This window comes from Nylanderia fulva, unplaced genomic scaffold (assembly GCF_048542155.1).
Source record: "Nylanderia fulva isolate GAGA-0341 unplaced genomic scaffold, ASM4854215v1 Scaffold30, whole genome shotgun sequence".
NCBI lineage: Eukaryota > Metazoa > Arthropoda > Insecta > Hymenoptera > Formicidae > Nylanderia > Nylanderia fulva.
In genome coordinates, this window is record NW_028190369.1 from 1,731,145 (window position 1) to 1,754,187 (window position 23,043).

Consider the following 23,043-nt stretch of genomic DNA (forward strand, 5'->3'; position numbering starts at 1 on the left):
TTATTCGAAATAAAAATATTAGATACATAGGAATTAGATATAATTTGTAACAGCTCTTTAGAAAATTTTAATCTACAAATAAAAAGGCAATAAGAGTTAATTAAGTTCTATTCTAGAAATATATTTGTGAAAAGATTTATAACATATAATATTAAATATTAGACAGAAATAAATTTGTTTCGAATATTTATCTCTGTCTAATATTTAATATTATATATTATAAATCTTTTCACAAATATATTTCTAGGATAGAACTTAATTAGCTCTTATTGCCTTTTTATTTGTAGATAGGAATTAGAGTTACAACTCTTACAATTAAATTGCATTACAAGTCGTTTCGTGTCGCTCCGACGCGTCCAATTTTATCTCAATATAATCATCACTTTTTATTATTATTTATTATAACGCTTGATCTTTAACATCTTCACTATAGTTATGTAATTCTTCTATAATCAATAAACTAGAAAATGGAAGTTTTTTAACATTTGTGATATATGTATAAATAAATGTAAAAATAAAATGCGTGTGTCAGTAATATGCAACGATTGAAAATATTGCGTATTCGTCGACTTTTTCATTAATTTAATTCGCAGCTGGCTCTTTTTCCGACAAGATATTTCTGCTCGTTAGCACTGAGTAAAAATATCGCGTGAGATTACAATTTGTCAGATCGTTTATTGGCCGCACCAGCATTACTTGGCACTGATATTGATGTGTCATAAAAACTTTTTGCAAAAATGAACGCGAGAAAATGAGTAATCGTATTACCACTAGATTCATAAATCATCGCTATAAATTGCTCACAGTGGCGCAATTCAATAAACGTACTCGACTCAACTTTTCTTCGTCAATTCTTCCTGGATCTGCTGTAAGGATTTGCCCTTGGTCTCGGGCATGCAGAGGAGCGTAAACGGCACGGCAGTTATCAGTATCAAAGAATATACGTAGAACAGATATTTCTCCGTAAGTACATCAACTAGAGGCTGATAAGTCGACGTGGATATGAAAGCGAAGAGTCCAGCAATGATACTGGTGAAACAGCCAGCCATGCACTTAACATGTGATGGAAATATCTCGCCTAATACTGCGGTGGGTATCGAGAGAATGCCAATAAAAACGGACATTTGGAAAAATAATACCGAGAAGATCGGTAGTCCTTGCAAACTAGCGGGATCATAACCCGCATCGAGAAGCTGGAATTCCGTACCCAGGCAAATTAGCGAGATCGCGACGGTCACGCTGGAAGCGATCATCAAGACTCGTCTGCCAAACTTGTCGATCAGCAACATGGAGAACAGAGAACTAACAATTCCGACTGCGGTCACGATAATCACGACTGTCGCCGGTTCTATGATAGTTACGTCGGCGCTTCGCAGGATGGTTTCCATGTAGAACATCACATTATTCATACCACACATTTGACTGTACATGAAGAGCACAAACACGAGCACTAGCGCTTTGCAAATATGCGGAACTTTGAATTCTTTTAAAACGTTTATGAAGCTTAAATTATTGTTCGCCTCGATGAATTTCTTCAAGCTCTGTAATTCTGATTCCACGTCACATTTTCGGTGATACCAGAGTATCGACGCTCGAGCTTTCTCCTCCGCTTTAATCTTCACGAAATGATGCGGTGATTCCGGCAACCAGATAAAGATGATCATCAGTATAAAGCAAAGAGCGAGACATACGCTAGCGGAGATATCCATCATTAAATTCGCACCCATGGTGCATATTACTAAATTACCTACCGACAAGCCAGACATTGCTGCAAAAAAGAGTTTAAAAATTCTTTGTTAGTTTTTCACAATTGTCTTTTATTATTAACACAACTATATATATATATATATATATATATTTGTTCATGCTAAAGCTTTCAGAATTGTCAGTCGTTTAACAAGATATCTCAACTTCCAGTATTTTTCGCATTTTTTGCTAATTGTAAGATTTAGATATATATACATTTTTGTTTACGTAAAATACATACCTAGAATTATGAGAGCTCCGCGGATGGTAGGATCTGCAATCTCGCTCAAATAAAGCGAGAAACAGGTGTAGGTTTTTCCGACACCAATGCCACCTAAAAATCGAGCTGCATATAACCATTCCGCTCGATCAGCGACAATTATAAAGAGCCAACAGAAAGCCATCGGTAAACTGGTCACGAGAATTGTTGTTTTAGAACCAAGGTAATTGACGGCGACAGCACCGGAAATGGCGCCAATTAGTCTGCCTAGGTTCAACAGTGAAACTATCCAGGAAGCTTCGGTCATTGTTATGGGAATGTGGGATTTGGATGAAGTCAGATATGCGATATATGGCGAGGTCCAAGCCACCATCATTCCTATTTGCATCAGCAAAAGATTGACTAAAAGTTGAAAAATAATTAGCCAATGTTTATATTTTTTTAGTTTTAATTGATTTTTATTTGTATATGTGTATGTAATCATCAGCTCGTGTAGATAATTTTTCATGTCGAAATGTCGAGGTTATCGAGTAAATATTTTAAAAGTTATAAAAAATCTTGAGATATTAAATCGTGTTTGAGAAATAGTGATATGTATAAAACATGAATATATTAATATATAAAATACATGCACATACCTCCGATACCAGCGATCCATTGTGGCCAAACCGTTTTTTTTATTATTTTTTTCTCGATCTCATGGTCCATGATGATCTTTCCGCAGAATGATTGTGACTGAACCTTCAAGCAGATCTGTTATACTCGACAATCGCTATGTAAAAATCACTATTGCGTCACTTATAAGATAAGTGATGTTTCTTAATGAGCTATAATAATGTATGATACGTAAAACACTTGCGAAACTTTATCTTGTATAATTACTATCTTTTGGGTAATTATTAATAGGATTATCTTTTTAAATTTATTATTTTAATTATATATATTTGTGTTATATTTAAATCAATGATAAGATTAAGTAGCTTAAGTAGTATTAAATTGTATGAAGAATTTTATTTCTTTATTATAGAACATTTATCTGCTAAGCAATTAACATTAAATTGATAAAATGTAGTAATAAAAACGTAATAAAAACGAAGAAATTCTAAAAATATCTGAAATGTCTATGTCATGCTATGTCGATATTATTTCATTATTGCAAAAATTGTACATTTTGATAAGTGCTTTTTGACATACGCTAATGATAATAAAGGTTATCTATATAATTTTTTACAGCTAAATTTAATATAGATTGATTTAATAATATAACATCTTATATGTATTTTTTTTTTACATAAATGTTTTACTGTTGTGCATTATATATTTTAGATTTCAAAATTTTAAATATTTTTTATACAAAAATAACCACGATATACATATATGCGTATATAAGAATATGAGAGAGAAGGTACAAATTAAAAATTTAAATTTTATTTTAATTTGTAATTGTTTCAAGGATATGCATCTATTATTTATAACAAGCATAAAAAACAAGTTAGTTAAACAGAAAAATCAGTTATCTGAGCTATAAAAAATTAATATAGTGATCGGTATGCATACACTTGCATTTAATTATGACTTACATATAATTACGCGACTCTATGTATACAATTTCTATTTGATGCTAAATATATCTTATATAACTTTGAAATATGAAACTATTATGTTAATATTAGAGTCTATATAATTATGTTTTTAATACGCTGTGAAAATAAATATTTTAACATTTCATATAATATTGTAAAATAATAATTTCAGACGTACTCTCTTTTCTATTAATATAGTGTTTTAAAAGTATAGAAGTATATATATATATACATTCCAAGTTTCCGAAAATTTAATAGGGATCTAACATACGATAAATATTGCTTAATTCAATGATAATTTAATTTGATTATCAGAAATACATATGTATATATAATATAATATATAAAGCATATAAGTTTATTTAAAAATAAAAGTAACAGTAAGTTTATTTATATAATGATATATATTTAAGAAAGTAACACGAAAGCATATATTAGAGCATCAGAAATTTCTTTCACAAGGATAAAATAAAATAAAACAATTAAAATATATTACTAAAAGCGTTGTGTTTTTATCTAATTTGAACAAGAAGATTATTATAAAACACAGTTATTGTAAGATATTATTTATTTATATCACACGATATATACCTTTTATGACACTAATATACTATAATAACATTAAGATCTGAATATTAAAGTAAATTAATTTATATTTATAAATAAATACATTTTTAAGTTTCTAAAATATTTGTAGTATTTCGTGATAATGAAATAACTTAAACTTAAAGGTTATTTGTTGCATTAGTTATTCTTACCGTAAAATGTATTATGTTATTGTATAATTTTCTGATTTTATGAAGACTACAGAAAGTATTTATAGCAAAATTAGAAATTGCTCATTATAAACCGTCACGCGGTTGTGAATCCAAATATATTTATCAATGAACAAAATATAACTATTTACATTTTCTGTTCAGACAGTTTTATTTTTTCTCACGATTTCAAACATTATAATAGTTTAATTTTAAATTTATTTGCTAAATCAATTCAGTCATTATAATCAGTTTTTTACATTATAGACATTTTTTTTTCTATCAACTTTTATTTTTGCAATCATTTATATTTATGTAAATGAATGCTAGCGATGTCTACAATATTAACGAAAGCATATATGTATACCTGTATTTGCAATATTATTTACAAAAGTACGTTATATAAAACACATACATATTTTTCGTAATTGGATCTTTATTTTTGTATTACTTATTATTTCCTGAATATTTCTAGAGAATTCAATTTGCTGAAGTATCTTCAATTTCAACACGATTCTCTCGACGTGACCTTTCAGTAGTATTTCTCGCAGCCATCATGTCTTGAATTTCCTATTAATATCACCATTAATTAATATGAAACATTTGCATCGAATTTAAGATAAAACTTTCTATGTTTCATAATAATGTATAAACCATCAGTTAATAAATTATTACTAATATGTCCAAGTAAATTTACACATACACAAATAGAATTATGATAAATGATCATATAGGAGATAAATTCACCTGCAATGTTTTCCCTTTCGTCTCTGGCACCAAAGTAACCGAATACACCAGACAGATCGTAGTGATCGCAGCGTAAATCCAGAATATATACTGTTCGCTTATGATATCTGCAATTGGCTGATAGCTTTTTGTGCAGATAAACGCGAAAATAGCCGACGTGATGCTGGCGATGAATCCAGCCATGCTCTTGAGATCGGATGGAAACAATTCGCTCAGCATCGTGCTTGGCACCGGCACGAGTCCAAAGCACATCGACATGAATATTATCAGCGACAGGATGAGAAGCCACTCGAGATCACCGGGATCGTAATCGAGATCCAGTAAAAGAAAGTGCAAACCTAGTGATAGCATGCCGACTATCACACCGGAAGATGAGATCGCTAGCAGGTTTCTACGACCGCAACGATCGATGGCGTATGCGCCGTACCAACCGAAAATTATACCTGTGTCATAATTGGATGAAGGAAAAACGATCTCATTATTTTATTCTTATTATTTGAAAACGGATGAAAATCAAATTTAAAAGATTAATGTTTGTTATGCTAAATACACGTGGCAAGATTCATTTAAATTTAAGGATCAGATTGTTTTAAATACATACATACACAATATTCATGTATTCCATGAATTAACAAGATCATATAAAACTGAGATAATAATGGCATTATTGATATTGAAATCAATCACGTACCAATCGAATTAACGATCATTACTACAGACGAAGGTGCGATCGACGTGATCATTCCCTTTCTCACAATAATCTCCATATAAAATATAATAGTATTTAGTCCACTGAGTTGCATAAACATGAACAGTAGTATTATAATCGTGAAAGCACGGCGATTTTTCAGCATTTTTATGTGCTTCAATCGTTCCCTTATAGTCACTGCATGCGTCGACTTTACGAAAAGCTCTACAGCTTCCAACTCGCTTCTTATGTCGGATTTTCGGAAATACCATTCAAGTGCTTTCTCAGCTCTGGAATTGTGATAGTAAGCAATAAGAAATGAAGAAAGTGATATTTTAATTTACATAGTTATTACAAATAGTCATATCTAGAATATTATATACAGAATATTCTACTTAAACCATCACTATTTTTTGATGAATCTATTCTTTACATAGGTACACTTATATAAAGTAGATAGCAGTATGTAATTATTTTCTTTCTCGTGCTCTATATTTTTCTCGATATCTCTAGTTTTTTTTACTTTTTTACAGCTCAAACTACATCTAACAGTATTACATATTTAACTAATAATGAGTTGAACAATTTGCTTTTTTAAAAAATTCTATGACTTTTTGATTGCTTTCTTTTCGCTTTGGCTCATTATTTAAATTAACTGCTAATATAAATTAAATTTTAATAGTCGATACAACCGATGAAAGATTAAATATGGCTATTTTTTTACATGAATAAATTTATTCTATTATTATATGTATAAAAAGAAAGATAATCGAAATGCGGATATTAATCGGAATACGAATATATATATACATACATATATATGTATATAGGTCAAAATAAAATGTGAAATAATTCTCGTAATATATTCACGTCTTTCGTTATTACGTAATCGTATACTGTTATATAAAGATATATCGAAAATAATTGACTTTTCTCGATTTTTCGAAGAATTGTGTATTTAAATTTTTTTTAAATATCGAAAAGTTTAAAATCTGAAAAAATATTAAGTTAAAATAATAATTTATTCGTAAAATATACTTTTTCAAAACAAATTATTTTTTTCTTTTTTACTACTTTCTTCAAAAACAATGACAATATCAAAGATAAACATAAATGCCAATATATATATATCAGTAATTATATATATATATATTTACTCTGCTGATTATATGCATATAGTTCGCGTAATTAATTTATGAATTAAATTAACCGATAATTTGTACAATATACTATATATAATTACTGAATACCTACAATATTATCATTACGAAACGTTTATCGAATTAAACTCATCATTCTAAATATCTAAATGAACGTTTATTCTCTCGCTTTGTCATATCAATCACGCATTAAAGATATTAATATTAGGTCGAAAAATTTATGAACACAAGATTAATCATAATTCATTAAATAATAAAGTTCGAATATAACTTTGAACATCAAATTTGTGAAATAATTATAACAATTATAAAAAAATCACTTACCTTTCCATATCGTTGCGTCGCACAAAATAATGCGGCGACCGTGGCAAAAATAAGAAGATAGTTATGTAGCATATCGTCAATATTAAGCTGATGATTCCGAAACACATCATTGACATATTGGGACCCATTATATTACCGAAGAGAATGCCAAAGGGCATTCCGTTGATAATCAAACTTACTAAAGCTCCACGAATCGATGGCGCCGAAATTTCACCGATGTAAAGTGGATAGCAACTGAACACCATTCCCAATGATAAACCTGATTAGTGCATAGTGATATAACTTTAGATAAATTTACAGAGGTCTGGAATCATTTTTAAAAATATTAGCGCACATGACGATAAATTCAATGAGAGTTTGAAAAATTCACATAAAATGAAAAGAGAAAGATTATTTAAATACAGAATTTAAATACGGAAATAAAAGACAATACAATTATGCCCTGCGAAAAATTGCATTGATGAATCGATTTATTCTGCATATAAGCGCTGACAATTAATAACTAACATTATTACCGGAAAATATTCGGAAGATGTACAGCCATGTGACGGAATTGGCGCAAATTACGCAAATCCATCCGAAAATTATTGGCAATCCAGTTAACAATACAGACATCTTGCTGCCAAGATATTCTACGAAGAGAGATCCGATGGTAGCACCAAACAGACGTCCGAGTGGTAATAGAGAAGCTATCCACGACGCTTGTTCATGCGTTATGGGAAACGGCGTATCATCGTCGAGTAATTGCACTAAATAAGGCGATGTCCAACCGATTGAGAGACCAATACTGACGCATAAGAGGGTCACTACGGTATAATATATCGTTGTACAGGAGGACACAAGTTCATTCGGTTCATTTTGTTAATTTGATGAAAAATATATGGAATTTTATTTAATTTTTTTTAAGAATGCAAAAATCTTGTGCCTTAAATTAAATTGGAATATAAATAAATCTCTCAAAGAATTGACTAACCTATTATAGTAGCGAGCCATTGAGGCCACAATTGAAGTAAAGCCTCGTACGTCTTTGACATTATTATTATTATTATTATTATTTTGTTTCCACCTATTATAAGAGTACCTAATAAAAATGTAAAAGATTAGAGAGAATTGTTATCGCATTTCTATTTTTGCAGTTATTCATATTCTTACAATTAAATATATTGTGTTGAAGCAAAGAAATAATTAGACGCGTGCGACATTTAACTTTGACATACAGAAATTCATTTCAAAAATATGTTTATGATTAAGGAGATTATTAAGAGCAGATTATGGTTATTTTCGATTTAACTGTCACTTAATTAAATTCGTCGGTATTTGTTTATTTTATACGAGCTGCAGCGCGAATATTTTTCATCTAGTTAGTAGCGAAAATCACTTTTCGACGATGTCGATTTCGCGACGAGTCGATTCTGACATCTGTCGATAATATAAGTTTGATTCGGGAATATTCATTCTCGAATAGTGACATTACTGGATTTTGCTATGATATATGATAAAGCAGCCATTATGAAATATCTAATAATTTAACGTATTTGTATAATTATAATATTTAAACTAAATACTTTAATTATACTAAATATTGTAATTATATAGGTATGAGAATGAAAATTTTGACATAAGTGTAAATAGTTGCATATACATAATGGATTTATATTTTTTTTCTTATAGTAGATGTATTTTTGATGTGCTGCTTAGGCTTTTCCAAATTCAGTGAAGCAGAGAATGTTTGATATTTAAAATTACATTTACAATTTAAAATTACAATAGAATTACATGTTCGTTGTATATTTGTTGCGCAAAATTTTCCTGGTTTGCACGCGCAAATTACATATTTATATTTCATGTCATTAACTCTTTTATTCATTTACGATAGTTATATATGATTACGTATGAATAGAATATTATTTATGCATGAATGTAATTTAAATCGTTTTAATTTTTTACGCAATGCATGATGTATTTCATGTAAATATATTATTACATTTGCCTATCTTTATCGCGTCGCTTTTCAACAGCGGATATAATAACGAATAACTATTTCTAAAATTTGAGCGTAAAAAGATTACCATTTTAGTTTTGATAAAATACAAAGCTTTAAAACAAAATGCTCGAAAATATCAGAATATTGAACGAGAAGAATACCAAAAAAATATTGTGATATTTTATCGGCTTGCAAAAAAAGCGTGTTAAGCTTTGTAACAATGCAATGATTCTGTTAATGGTATTCAGAGCCCAACTGTAAGTACATATCGTACCAATATAATAAAAAAAAATGACAGCACCGTTGTGTGTAAAGCAAATCGTTAAATGTATAACATTTGAATAGTTTTACCACAAAAATTGCTAGCACGTTTGTTCGATACAAATTATTCGAATTATAAATTATAATTTTAATTTCTGCTTGTGCAAACTAATTTCGCAAGTTGCCATCAAAGTTTCTCAGAAAATGTAATTTTGTGATTTCACTTTTCGTATAACGAAACAATCTTCTATATTTAAACAAGAATGAAGATATTATTACAAAATATCCCACGTATTATGCAATATCTTACTTACAATTAGTGCAATACGGCAAACTTTGCCAACATGTGTGTAACGATGCACAACTATTATAATTTAAATTCTTGCCGAATTCTAAAAGAATTCTCTCGAAAGATTCTTTATCATTAATTCTCCTATATTTAGAACCGACAACATTGAATATAAATAAATTCGTTAAATTTAACATTGTTATTAACAATGTGAAAACACAGCTGCTTTTGATCTAATATAATTGAAAGAGCTATTCTGATAAAGCCGTACTTGTTCTCATTACTCTGTGCGTACCGTTGAAAAGAACCGACATGCCGCTGTAACGAACATTAAGCAGATTTCATCCCGCAACCGAGGATCGATTATTAGTTTAAGATTATATCTTATGTTTAATGGTGAAAATCGGTAAGCTTATTTCGAGCGATTTAACGGGGTTGAAAACTGTTGCGCGTCGCGATGCGAATCTTAGAACAACACGATCTTCCGGACGCATAGTTAGAGTAGGTTGGTCGAGCGATGTTGAAAGCCGTTGAAAGCCGAGCTAACTTAAATGGGACGAAATAAGGTTACGTCACACGGAGGGATTCTACCGTCCTCCCTAGTCTTACGACTGGAGGATAATAGCTTTCGAAACGCAGTCTCGGAGAACTCCCGTCCTCGTGCCACGTAGTATAATACTTCGTTGTTCGTTGTTCGTTGTTCGTCGTCGTCGTCGTCGCGACTCCACTTCATCTGGCGCGGAAGAGGATGAAGAGTGCGCTTCTCTATATACACGGCATTATCTGTGCTCGACGAGTTTATGGTCCCCGACACTCCCACTTTTGCGTCCGCCTTATTCTACTTCCTTCGGGCCCTCCACTTTGACACTGCCCGTACACTTCGTGCAGCCCGAAGGATGACGGTGGTCGTTAAACGCCCAGGTTCGCCCGGCGCTCTCGTGAAACGTCCATTATGCATATTGCATTATGTAATTACGGACTATAATACAATAAAGTCGATTTTTGTTACGTTGCTCGCTATCGCGACGCTTGCTTTCGTTGCGCCGTCGTATTTCTGGCAATCTCGAGTTTGATCGGATCGATCCATCCGATTTATCGCGCTTGTCGAGAAGTGGACGGCTGTTCGACTTTGCGAAATTGCCGGTGTTATTTATCGCGTCTTAACTCAGCGGCTCGAATAAAATTCAATCAACGCTTAATTTCGTCTCCGGATATAAATATTATGTTTAAAAAAAAAAAAAATATATATATATATATATATATGACGTATAAGAATAATATGCAGGTTTGTAGAATTATTTACGCATCTTTATTTGCGTTAATACATCATGCGTAGATGCTTTTTGCTATTAAAATCATTTATTGGCAGAGTAATATACGATGTTTCGATAAAATGTTGAATAAATATTTGTCCATAACGCACAACACGATGTCAAATATTTCGAGCAATTAAATCGCAAAGCAAAATAATTCCAAATTTCCCATCCAATTATCTGCAAAATTGCGTATGAGATAGGGAAATACCTCAGACACGCGCTTACAATATTTCCTGTAAGTAGGAACTGGTCAGAGTTCGTTAAATATGTTTCCTAAGTAGATGAAGCCGGCATATACGAGTATATACTGCGCCGGTAAATTACATAGGATTTCCTGTGCAGAGAAGTAACTTACAAAGTGGAGACTCATGTTGCGCGCCAACAGGTCGGCCCGGGAATGACGATTATTTACAAGTTTAAATAATTATTAAAAATGCACGTACGAGCTCCTTGGATTTTTATGACAAGTATTAGGCAATAATAATTCGTTTTAACGACGCCGACGTTTCTGCCAACGTTGAACTTGAACCAACTGCGCGTAAATTATGAATTTAGAAAACTTGATCTTATATACGATTATTATTCTAAAAGTTTGCGCAAATTAGATTCTCTTCGCAAACAGATGCACGCGGTGGTTTTACATAACGTAACGTTTTAATCGACTTATACTTTAATCCGACTCGCTTCTCGCTAGAAAGAGATACGTCAACACGATAAGACTTTGAAAAGTCTTGGCGAAAATCTCCCGTCGTCTGCCACTCGACTAAAGGTGTGTTCGGTAATAAGCATACCTGACGAAATTCAATTATACGATTCCCGTGGGCAGGTAACCTAATTTGCACGTCATCAGGTTGCACATGGCGAAACTAGTTCGAAGATTCTCTTCTCTCCTCCCACGCCGATATACAGGATCTAGCTATATCAAATATTGAAGTTCCTGGATTACACCGGACTACTCTCGGGAACGACATATAACCGATCCGCGTCGGTCTCGAACTACGTGCCTACGATTCGTCTGAACGACGACGTAATTGCTTGTAATCTACCGCGACGCAGTCGTATTACGGAGATCGGTACGGGTAGACGATTTAATGCGTGTTCCGCCAACATTATCGGCAAACATTATCGTTCAAAGACGAATCGAAACGAATTTAAATTGCGTTAGTAACGTTCGCTCTATATCGTCAAAAAACTTGATATGCAGCACATAAAAAACTAATAGTATTAAATTACTTTTACATTTTACCCAGCAAACGCAGTATATAAATGTTATATACTCAAGCATGTTACATGTAACGTATATGTTAGTTGTAATTTCCCACTCATAGATGTAACATTTTTAATATTACATATATTACATTGTATATATATTGTCATTATATCCCAAGATAGCACTGACTTATTAATACATCAATGTGCTATTTGGTATATAATTACAATATAACTACAATGTAATATATGTTATATTAAAATGTTACATCTATGAGTGGGGAAATTACAACTAACATGGATGTTACATGTAACGTACACGTTATATTACCTGTTATATTCCGTTTTATTATAGCAATGTAACAATTATATATCGGTGTTTGCTGGGTATATTCTTTGTATTTTATTCAATATCAATATTAATGCATAACATTATATATTTTTAATCGAAAACTGAACTATATATGTCGGAATTTCTATATTTTGCTTCTGTAATTATCTGCTGTTGTTAATATATTTTGACTATTGAATTCTTATATTCTCATTAAGCACTATTTAATTACCAATGCAGTATATATATTAGCGATGCCAGATGCTAGTACTTTCAATATACTTGTTTAATTGTTGGATTTTATTTATATTTGTTAATTACGATATATATATATATATATATATATATATATATATATCTTTCCTTTTCTCTTAGTATTGTAGCGTCGATGATGATTTCAACAATAATTGATGTGTTAATTATATTATAAACGATATTTATTATATTATAACGGTATTTATTGTATAATAAACGGCTTTATGAATACAAAGACGATTTATCAAATTATAGTATTAATGATTTGTGCCTCGTGGATAATGAAGCGCGTAGCATTTTATATAATTCGAATGATTAGAACTCGTGCGTTAAACGATAAGATCAGTACTATTGATTTACTTGTTTCTTGATCCGCTTGAGTAAATCACTTACCTTGGTTTTCCATCTCCTTCTCGAATTCCCGGTTGTCTATCTTATCGCAAGAGAGCTTCTCGAGGTCTCTTTGGTGCCATCGTCAAATGATCGTGATCAAACGGACCGCAGAAGGCGCGATTCTCCGCTTTCGCTTAATTCACTACTTTTGTGATGTTAATGTAACACGTCAATCGAATGTATTTCGTTAATTACACTAGATAAAATTACGATAAAATTTAGCTTCTAGTGGTAGAAGTAAAGATGTGTCTTCTTATAACAGTAATAAATAATTTTAGACTCTTAAACTCTTATGCCTAACAATAAGTTAATTAAAAAAAAAAACAGGAGAAGAAATTTATATTTATTATATTATCAATTCATTATTATATAAGCCATACAGTAATAATAAATTATACACACAAAAAATATGTAATTAAAAGATTACAAGGAAACTATATAATTTGTGGATTTAAACATAATTGTTAAATAGTAAACAAATATCGTAATGCAAAAATAATATCAGAAAAATATCAGCCTCATGTATGTCTACATAAAAGTATATTAAACAATAACCATATAATATAAATAAATCAAATTTCGTTTATCTTTTTAAAATTATTAAAAAAAGTTACAAAGCTAAATTTAATAGACAATTTCTAAATTTATTTTTAAAATTAACGCATAAAAGAGAGATCCTATTATTGTAATAGGTTCTATAAAAAAATGTTGGATAAAGTTATTAATTACGCGATGCAAGTACAGAGAAAGCGCTTCATGCTATGTTTAATCTCAAATTCATCTAATGAAGTGAGAGGCGAAGTTCTTCATTTAGAAATACGCGCATATATCAAATTTTTTACATGTCAACGATTCGTCTTTATGATGCGTCATCCTCGTGCGAACGAATTAGAAGAGAGACATGCTCGACTTTTAAAAGTTCTGTGAATTTACGAACGCGTTTCCTTCCGCTGTATTAGCTGCCACGAGAATTCACGCTGTTCGAATCTCTTCCTTCCCAATCCCAGTCTATTCGTACTCGGTTGAACGTATTACATGCGAACATTTTCCTATTCCAACCGCTACTCGGTTAAGCGCAACGATGAGTAATAAGGCGTAAAAAGTTATTAAATTGGCCGACGAGATCTTCCGTTCTACGCCAGTTTTATCCGTTCTTTCTCTCGAGAGATCTGTGGGACTTAAAAAGTCTTCGACTCAGCCGATGAGAAAGATGAAAGCTCCAGGCTGAGGACATTTTTCCGTCTTTGCATTGCGCTATTTTTTTTTTGCTATTTAAAACAGCTGCGTTTGAAGCTGCATAGTTTCTTTGTAATTTCTTGGTTACATACTTTTTGAAAATTATTTTTTGCGTGTATATAATTTGTTATACTGTATTTCTTATAATAATGAATTAATAATATGAATGAATAAACTAGAATTTTAACTTAGTTATAAAGAAAAATTCACAAATTGAAAAATCATGAAACTGTGGCACACAATCTGTAGACAGCGACTTGATAAATAATGTTTCTTTGTTAGCTGCAATTTGAAGGAGATAAATAATTCTTCTTTATAAATTTTATTTTTCTCTTGTTTTTCTCTATAAAATTATTTTTCATCATATTTGTTTTTAAATTGCGAAAAATAAAATAAAACTGAAAAATATTCTAATTTTGAGAGGTTGATTTTATTTTCACAGAGTAAATTCAGATAGCGAAAAATAGCATAATATTAATCATTATTTTCTATATACAAGGATGAAATATATAAGAATGTTTTAATTATTTTTTAATAACTGCTTTGAATGAAAAATATCGCGTTTTAATAATATATTCTAATTCCGATGACGATATTAAAACCAAAACATTGGAAGCTGATATTTATAGGGCTTAGCCCTATTAATTAGCCATATTAATTAATCATCATTTTCTATATACAAGGATGGAATATATAAGAATGTTTTAATTATTTTTTAATAACTGCTTTGAATGAAAAATATCGCGTTTTAATAATATTCTAATTCCAATGATGATATTAAAACAAAAACATTGGAAGCTGATATTTATAGGGCTTAGCCCTATTAATTAGCCATATTAATTAATCATCATTTTCTATATACAAGGATGGAATATATAAGAATGTTTTAATTATTTTTTAATAACTGCTTTATAAATGAAAAATATCGCGTTTTAATAATATATTCTAATTCCGATGACGATATTAAAACAAAAACATTGGAAGCTGATATTTATAGGGCTTAGCCCTATTAATTAGCCATATTAATTAATCATCATTTTCTATATACAAGGATGGAATATATAAGAATGTTTTAATTATTTTTTAATAACTGCTTTGAATGAAAAATATCGCGTTTTAATAATATTCTAATTCCAATGATGATATTAAAACAAAAACATTGGAAGCTGATATTTATAGGGCTTAGCCCTATTAATCAGCCATATTAATTAATTATCATTTTCTATATACAAGGATGGAATATATAAGAATGTTTTAATTATTTTTTAATAACTGCTTTGAATGAAAAATATCGCGTTTTAATAATATTCTAATTCCGATGACGATATGAAAACAAAAACATTGGAAGCTGATATTTATAGGGCTTAGCTCTTGTCTTATGAAAACATAAGAAGAAAAAAGGAAGAAAATAAATTCCATATATACGAGATACGAGTAAAGAGCGCAACGGGTCAACATCACCATGGTAATAGACACTAGTGACGGGAGGAATGGTGACGGTGGCGGTTTCGCGAAGGTGGCGGCGGAGGTGATGGTAGTAGGGTAGGTGATGTTGGCGCAGGGTGAGTGGGTGGCGGTAGGTCGACCGCGCGGGGACCAGGGGATAGCCTCCGGGTTAGGGGCTGACGGGTCGTGGCGGGTGGAAAAGGGGCGACTCCGGCAGTCAGCGGGTTAGTGCCGCTCCGTGCGGGCGAATGCGAGCCCGTACGCGTGCTTTCGCAACACTTTTTTTCGGTCAAAATTTGTCGCGCTCATTAACGCGAGTCATTTCAAGCGATTTCGGGGCGACAGATGACAGGAACGTACTGTGAATTCGGTTCATCTGTCCGACCTTCAGCAGTTGTCGTCCCGCGATATCACACGTGAATTCTCGTAATCGTATATTTTTTTTTTTTTTTTCAAGACATTCGTTGATGACATTTTTCTCAGTATCATAATCGGTAATGAAACATCCGAGTGATTTTTATTTTGAATTGTTAAGCAATTGAGTGTTTCATGCGACTGCATCGCACGTAACCAGGATTACGGAGTGATTATTGATGTGATGGATGAAGGTTTTTACCACGTGTGATTAAAGTGTCATCTGTGTGGATAAAATATACTGTTCGAATTCAATCCCGACTTGTTTTATAATTCATCATAAATACAATGCTGTAAACTACGTCGAAATAATCTACGTATGTGAATGTTAATATCGTAATTTCGATTAAACCATATTAAAAAAGATTTTTATGTGATAATTCTCGTGGTAATTAAACGCACTAATTTAAACGTTAGTTTAAAATGTGAAAAATAGATATTTTATAAAAAGAGTCGAGTAATTTTTCACTTTTGTAATAAAATCAGAGGTTCGCTACGAACGAACATTACATTACTGGTCGTGACGTGCTCTCGAAATTCTCGAAAGCATGATTATTGCGAGAGAAATTCCTCTTTCATGGAAACACACAACGTATTGTTACATATTTCGACATCGTAGTACAAAATAATGAAATAATTTTCTATTTACGTATATATCAGTGTAAGAAACGCTAGAAAGTCTACTGAAAATTAATTCAACGAACGAATGAGCGAATTTCTTGCATCCTTCGTGTTCGCAATATCAAAGCTTTTTGCTCCGATTCAGTCTCTGTTAGAATTTTCGCCGAGCATCGTCATCGTGCATCGTCACACGGTGCTCGGCAATCATGTGTATCAGTAATTTCATTTGTGGGTTTACGCGGGCACACGTTGCATTACATCATTTAAGGTGTAATTGCGCGCGCGAATGAAGCAAAATATCATTGTTTTGGCGCAAAAAATACATCTTTAAATCGTAAAGACTTCGCGAGTCATTCTTTCTTGTTTTTTATGTTTTCCCCTTTACGTGTACTACTACGTTTTTCATTACGATAAATAGCAATTCTTCCGGCAACTCGAGATTCTTCTTAACTCGTAAGTACGAGCACGGGATAACTGGAGAGCTCCTTCGTAGCGTCGAGTTTCCTCTCCTGAAAACTGTAAGAAAAACTCGCTATCCTCTCTGTTTAACTTCTTTTTTTTTTTTTTACAATATTATATTCAAGTATAAAGTTTTTAACGCAGATATATATTATTTTACAAACAATGAATAGCGTAAATATTTATTTATTTTTCTACGTTATCGGTTTTTCGTTCCAATATAGCAATGTAACATATTCTTACATAAATAATGATCGTCCTTGTCAAACGTTTTAATAATGAGCTTAATTTGTCTCTAAAAGAATATACACTTTTACAGAAAATACGCGACATAGCCTTTATTGCTTCAAACTTCCCAACGAACTCATCTCGCAATCGATATTGCGAAATGATGTTAACAAGCCATAGAGGAAGGCACATTCGGTGTAATCGTCATTCTCGGACTGCTGTAGATAGGGGTGTGATGCAAATTCCGGGTTGGTTCCCGGTTGGTGTAACGACCGATAATTTCATTCGCAAGCTCATTATGGAAATGGAAACCGTTTCCATAGGAATTATATAATTAGAATATGGTTCGTCCGTGTTCCGCCGACATTGAACACAGTCGAAATTACAAACGAGACAATCGAATGATTCCAAAGATAATGGATCGAACATCGAAATACATATTATCGCGGTTACGCACTGATAGCTTATTCTATCGTAAAAAAATATAATCCGCAGTCGAGGAGAAGTTGCGTATTATGTAAAATGTCACGCAATGCCGAGAAACGGTTAAGAAACGATATTTCACTATACTTTAAGTGTCCGCAAGAATAATGTCGATCTCACGTGACTCGTTAACCGACACCATTTAACGTTATTGCGCCGCGAAGAGGGATAGGGCGTGATCAATTTTACCCGAAGAATATATATGACTTACATTCCTCTTTAAACGTTCTATAATCGCAAGTCCTTTTGCCCGAAACAATCGATAAATAGTAATATTAGTCTTGGTGAAGGTTAAATAAAACGGGATTATTTGCAAAGCTGTCGGTTTTATGTGTATTTTCTTATTAATAAAATAACCAATTATAAACGTGGAATATATTCTTCGTCTATTTTTATAGATACGTCTCGAGATTTGCGATATAACCGGGCTCGGTAATATTTGTTAAACATAAATGTGTAACGTCAGCAAGTTATTAAAAAAAAAAAAAATAATAATAAAAAAAAAACAGAACGAGTCATGTATGGCATGACAGAGAAATTAACCTGTTGACAAGTGCGTAACCCCGAAAATCGATTGCGTACATCCGATGCAGACACTTGCGACAACGCGCGCTACGTGTGACGTCGAATGTATGCACTTGACTGCAGGCATTTCCGGCATACCGTCACATAATCGGTCTTTTGCCAGTCTCGATGAGCAACGCCGAAATTAACTTTTGCTTTCCTCGCAATTGTTCAATAATACACGTTTCGGTTAAATATAAATCGTGAACAATCTGAGATATTCTGACACTTTAATTTTATTTCTTTATTTTTTTTACTTCTAATTTATTGAAATTCATTTCCACGCATTATTGAAAAGAGAATTGTAAATAAAAATGTATACGTTTGCCAGATTATTCGTGAAGATTTTTGATATTGTTGCCAATTACTAGGATTAATACAAACATGTAGCAGATACTCTTTGCAGATATAATTGGATGAAATCGTTGAATAGTGTTTGGTGGAAACATTGTTGCTATCTGAGCACTCCGAGCGAACCTAACCGAGCATATCTCCCGCGCGTTACAGTGGATTTTTTTTTTTCATCGGTGGTTGCATCTGTGCGTATCGCGAAATTGCATTACGTATACCGTCGTTGTTTCCCTGAAAATGGAATAAGTCGTTTAATCCGTCGCAACTAGAAACCGATTTATTTTCTAATCCAGTATCTGGAGGAAAAGAGAAAGAGAAAGGGACAGAGAGAAATGATGGTGTAAAATTTATCAAGTGGCATTTTATTATTTGAAATTTTGACACTATCTATACTGTACATATTACATTTGATTGCAATTAGGATTAATTTGACATATATACATACACATTTTTATAATAGGCTTTAACATTTTATAAAATGTCAAAGTTTTTTGAACGAGCTTAAAAACGTCAAGCTTTAAAATCTGAACGTCCGCATTAACGATATTTTAAAAGCTATTCATCGGAATTTCTCGAACGATCGTTGACCTAACTTGCAAAAAAATTCGCGAAAGTTTCGAGAATACGTGCCATGACTTTTGTACTGCCGATTTTTTGCTATCAAAGACGCCGAGAACTTTTCCCGATCGATCGGGAGTCGTCGCGAGAAATGTGTTCATCTACTCAAAGTGGCAATGCGAAATCTTTCACCAGTTGAGCCGATAGAAACTCGAGAATACACAACCTACCAGGAGGCTCATCTGTTAATTAGCAGACATGTATCACATACACGGAGATAACGGCATGTGCTGTTATCTTCCCACCGTTCTCTACCTCGAACGATATCGTAAGTATTTTTGCTAACCGTGATTACAAGCGAATAAAATGTTGCAACGAAAGAGGATTTTATCCTTTACGCAGATATTAGAAATTATTGTTGCACTATTTTACGTTTTTCTCGTATTTGTTTTTCTTTTGAATAATTTTACTTATGGATATACAAGTCATATGTCGATTATTTTTGTGGTTCTTGATGCGATACGCAAAAGACGACATTTATGGTAATGAAATGCGGGTAGTTTAGTCAAACAAAATTTTCGCGGAGGGCCGCTATAATTATTTCTACAGTTTCAAATACCTACTTCTCTGTTCGTCGTTGATACGAAGCTTGCGGGTGACGGAAATGGGATAATTAATTCGGGAAGTCAACTTGACGTTTCTCTCGCGAGGAGTTTCATATGTAGAAGTTAAGCGAAGCATACATTTTCGCGCACGCGCGTGTCGCTTCAGGAAACCAGCGGATTAGCGTAATTTTAAGGACGATCGCCGCGGAAGCGAGCGGAAGGAAAACGACTGTAACGCGAGGCCGGACTTGTTCGAAGAAAAAAGATGGAAAATAACGAAAGATTTTGCATAATAAAGCGGTTAGAGCGAGAGACGCGAGAGAATTGCGTCTGGTTGAAGATTGTGCATGTAAATTCCGCGGAGAGGTTATCGAATAAACGAGAGGTAAACTGCATCCGCTTGCATCTTCCGGTGAAACTCGCTTTTTATCTAACGTGTTTCGCAAACGGACTTCATCGCTCGACGCATCATATGCGTCGCGCTACCATTAACATTATTATCGGATGATGCTTCTCTCGTATACCTTTTAAATGTTTACTTCAATTTAATAGAAAAATTCTCGGTATATTTATTCATTATTTCGTTTCGACATAATATACGTGTATAAATGCAGAAGCGATCGATGTGATATCATAACGGAGAGAAAAAGAAAGAAGAATATATTTTGATTTTTATTGTAACAACATCATACGGCAATGCTATGTCTTTATTTATCTTCTTTCTTTGTCCTCTATTTTTTATTTGATCGAAACGATCGACGATATTTTCTCGAAGAGCTCTCCGGACTGTTGCGATTTTAAGAAAATCTCGTCTCTGTGTGAAAAATCTGAATGAATCGTCGATTTCATTTTCTCGTTGCGCCAGCTGCCCGCCCGATTCGATTCGGTGCAGCAGCGCTAACTTTTTGGAAAAAACGAAAGAATGCGAGAACAACAAAAAAGGGACGAGAGAGAGAGAGAGAGAGAGAGAGATTGCACGCCCCTAAATGGCATATCGCTGTGATTTATCCGCGGCTCGTGATTTGTCGATCGGCAACGGCGAACGGGGCAACAACAATTAAAGTAGCGCAATTTACTATTCCGTCGCGCGCCAAGCGACGATTTACGCGTGGACGACGACGTCGAAGGGCAGAACGAAAAATTGGTTACATAAAGCGTCGTATATCACGAAAGAATTATATGAAAGTTCTTTAATCTCTTATGCGGCTCCAGGTACGCTCTGTTTACCTCAATCAAAAATTCATCATATACGAGTACATACGTGCGGGAAAATTCGAAAGCAATCATTTTGCTCGGAGTCTATTTGTGTCGCATTAAAAAATATGTGGTATTACTCTTTTTTTTTTTTTTTAATTTTATTTTAGATGTATCACGTGCACGAGTATATTACATTTTATTATTTGATTTTTTTTTTTATCGAGGTAAAATAACAAATGGTAATTTTATTGCCACGCCGAAGTTAACATACCGAGAGCGGGATGCGCGATAATGTTTGAATTGGAATGAATTCGCGGAGGAAGATTCCGCAGGACGGAAAAATTCGCGAATGAGAATGGAGGCAAATGGCCATCGAGATTATCGCGGTTTCACGCTACAGTTGGCTCGGACGACCGCTGGGTGGCTAGCTGGCTGCTGGGCGGTGGTCCATTTTAACCGTCGTGCGCAGAACGCAGATTAAATCGGCTCTGTTTGTTGTACTGTCTGCTTTTGAGCCTCGCTCGCTCCGCGGCTCTCCACTTTATTGTTCACCGTTTATATCGTCGCTTGACACGTGGCTGTGATTAATTTCGGAAGCAAATTCTTCCGTCTTTCATTTAGTTTACCTCGGCTTCTCCGAACGTTGAAAATTGCTACGTGAATTAATCTATGTAGAACTCTGTGTATAACGTTATTAATTTTATTTCACAAGCATTTTAATCTATCAATTCTAATTTACTTAAATATTTACCTAGAGCTCTTTGTACTTGACAGATTTTTGTCGAAAATATGTAATCGCAAAATAATCGAAGTAAACATTTCGAGGCGCGCGATAAGTTTATTACTTTTACTATTAACTTGTTACGAAGAAACATTTTTAACTTTTAGAATAAAAGAACCTTCTCTTCATTTTAGTATACGTATTAATTATGAATAAATAATAAAAAAAAATGTAATGAAAAAAACACACGACTTAAGGGAACAATGAAACTATACTAATGAAAAGATTGAAGAAAAGCTGAACGAAAGAAAGAACAATATAAAGGAGAGAAAGAGAGGAAAGTGAAAGACAGCTGTTCCTCCAGGACGGAAGGAGTTTCACGTCTTTCCATAGTCAAGGCGCGAAGAAAAAGTATTCGCAACGTCGAGTCGACTTTTCCACCTGTTTCCATCTTACCCATTCTGTCTTTTTTCTCTCTGTTCTCGTTGGTGACCGATTTACTTTTCGCGCTCACTCTCGAGAATAGTATCTTGCATCCACCATCTGTCTGTCTATACGAAATCGTTTTTTTTTTTTTCAATTAATAATTTTTACATTAATAAAGAAAAAATATGAAATATAGATACGCACATTTGAAAAAAATATTAGATATTTTATTTTCTACTGTAAATCACGAGAGATATATAATATCAATATTCACTAACAATAAATAATGTAAAACAGAAATAACATATTATTTCTAAATAGAATCGTAAGAGATCATTGAGCAGCTGGATTCGCTTTCTGCTTCGTCTGCGCTATTACAAAATAGCACTTTAGTAATCGTCGTTCTTTTCTTGCGTCGCGTTTTTCTGTCAACGGTTGTACACTATGCAACTGTATTGTCCTCGTCCAACGGG

At 32.9% G+C, this 23,043-nt stretch overlaps 2 protein-coding genes and 1 pseudogene across 3 annotated transcripts in view; 1 reads left to right on the forward strand and 2 right to left on the reverse strand.

Annotated features, from left to right (window-relative positions):
• Nucleotides 1-23,043, forward strand: part of LOC146722535 (uncharacterized) — a 92,360-nt pseudogene that overhangs the window by 28,563 nt on the left and 40,754 nt on the right. The window lies entirely within an intron of this gene.
• On the reverse strand, nt 183-2,719 carry LOC146722536 (facilitated trehalose transporter Tret1-like). Its single transcript, XM_085484652.1, has 3 exons — nt 2,605-2,719; nt 1,988-2,368; nt 183-1,768 (listed from the first exon to the last, which is right to left on the reverse strand). Exons 1-3 carry the CDS (start codon nt 2,672-2,674, stop codon nt 834-836), a joined length of 1,386 nt encoding a protein of 461 aa, XP_085340778.1. The 5' UTR covers nt 2,675-2,719; the 3' UTR covers nt 183-833.
• Nucleotides 4,785-8,257, reverse strand: LOC114930622 (facilitated trehalose transporter Tret1-like). Its single transcript, XM_085484653.1, has 6 exons — nt 8,197-8,257; nt 7,739-8,029; nt 7,224-7,482; nt 5,743-6,029; nt 5,052-5,494; nt 4,785-4,874 (listed from the first exon to the last, which is right to left on the reverse strand). The coding sequence occupies exons 1-6, from the start codon at nt 8,255-8,257 to the stop codon at nt 4,785-4,787; spliced, it is 1,431 nt and encodes a 476-aa protein (XP_085340779.1).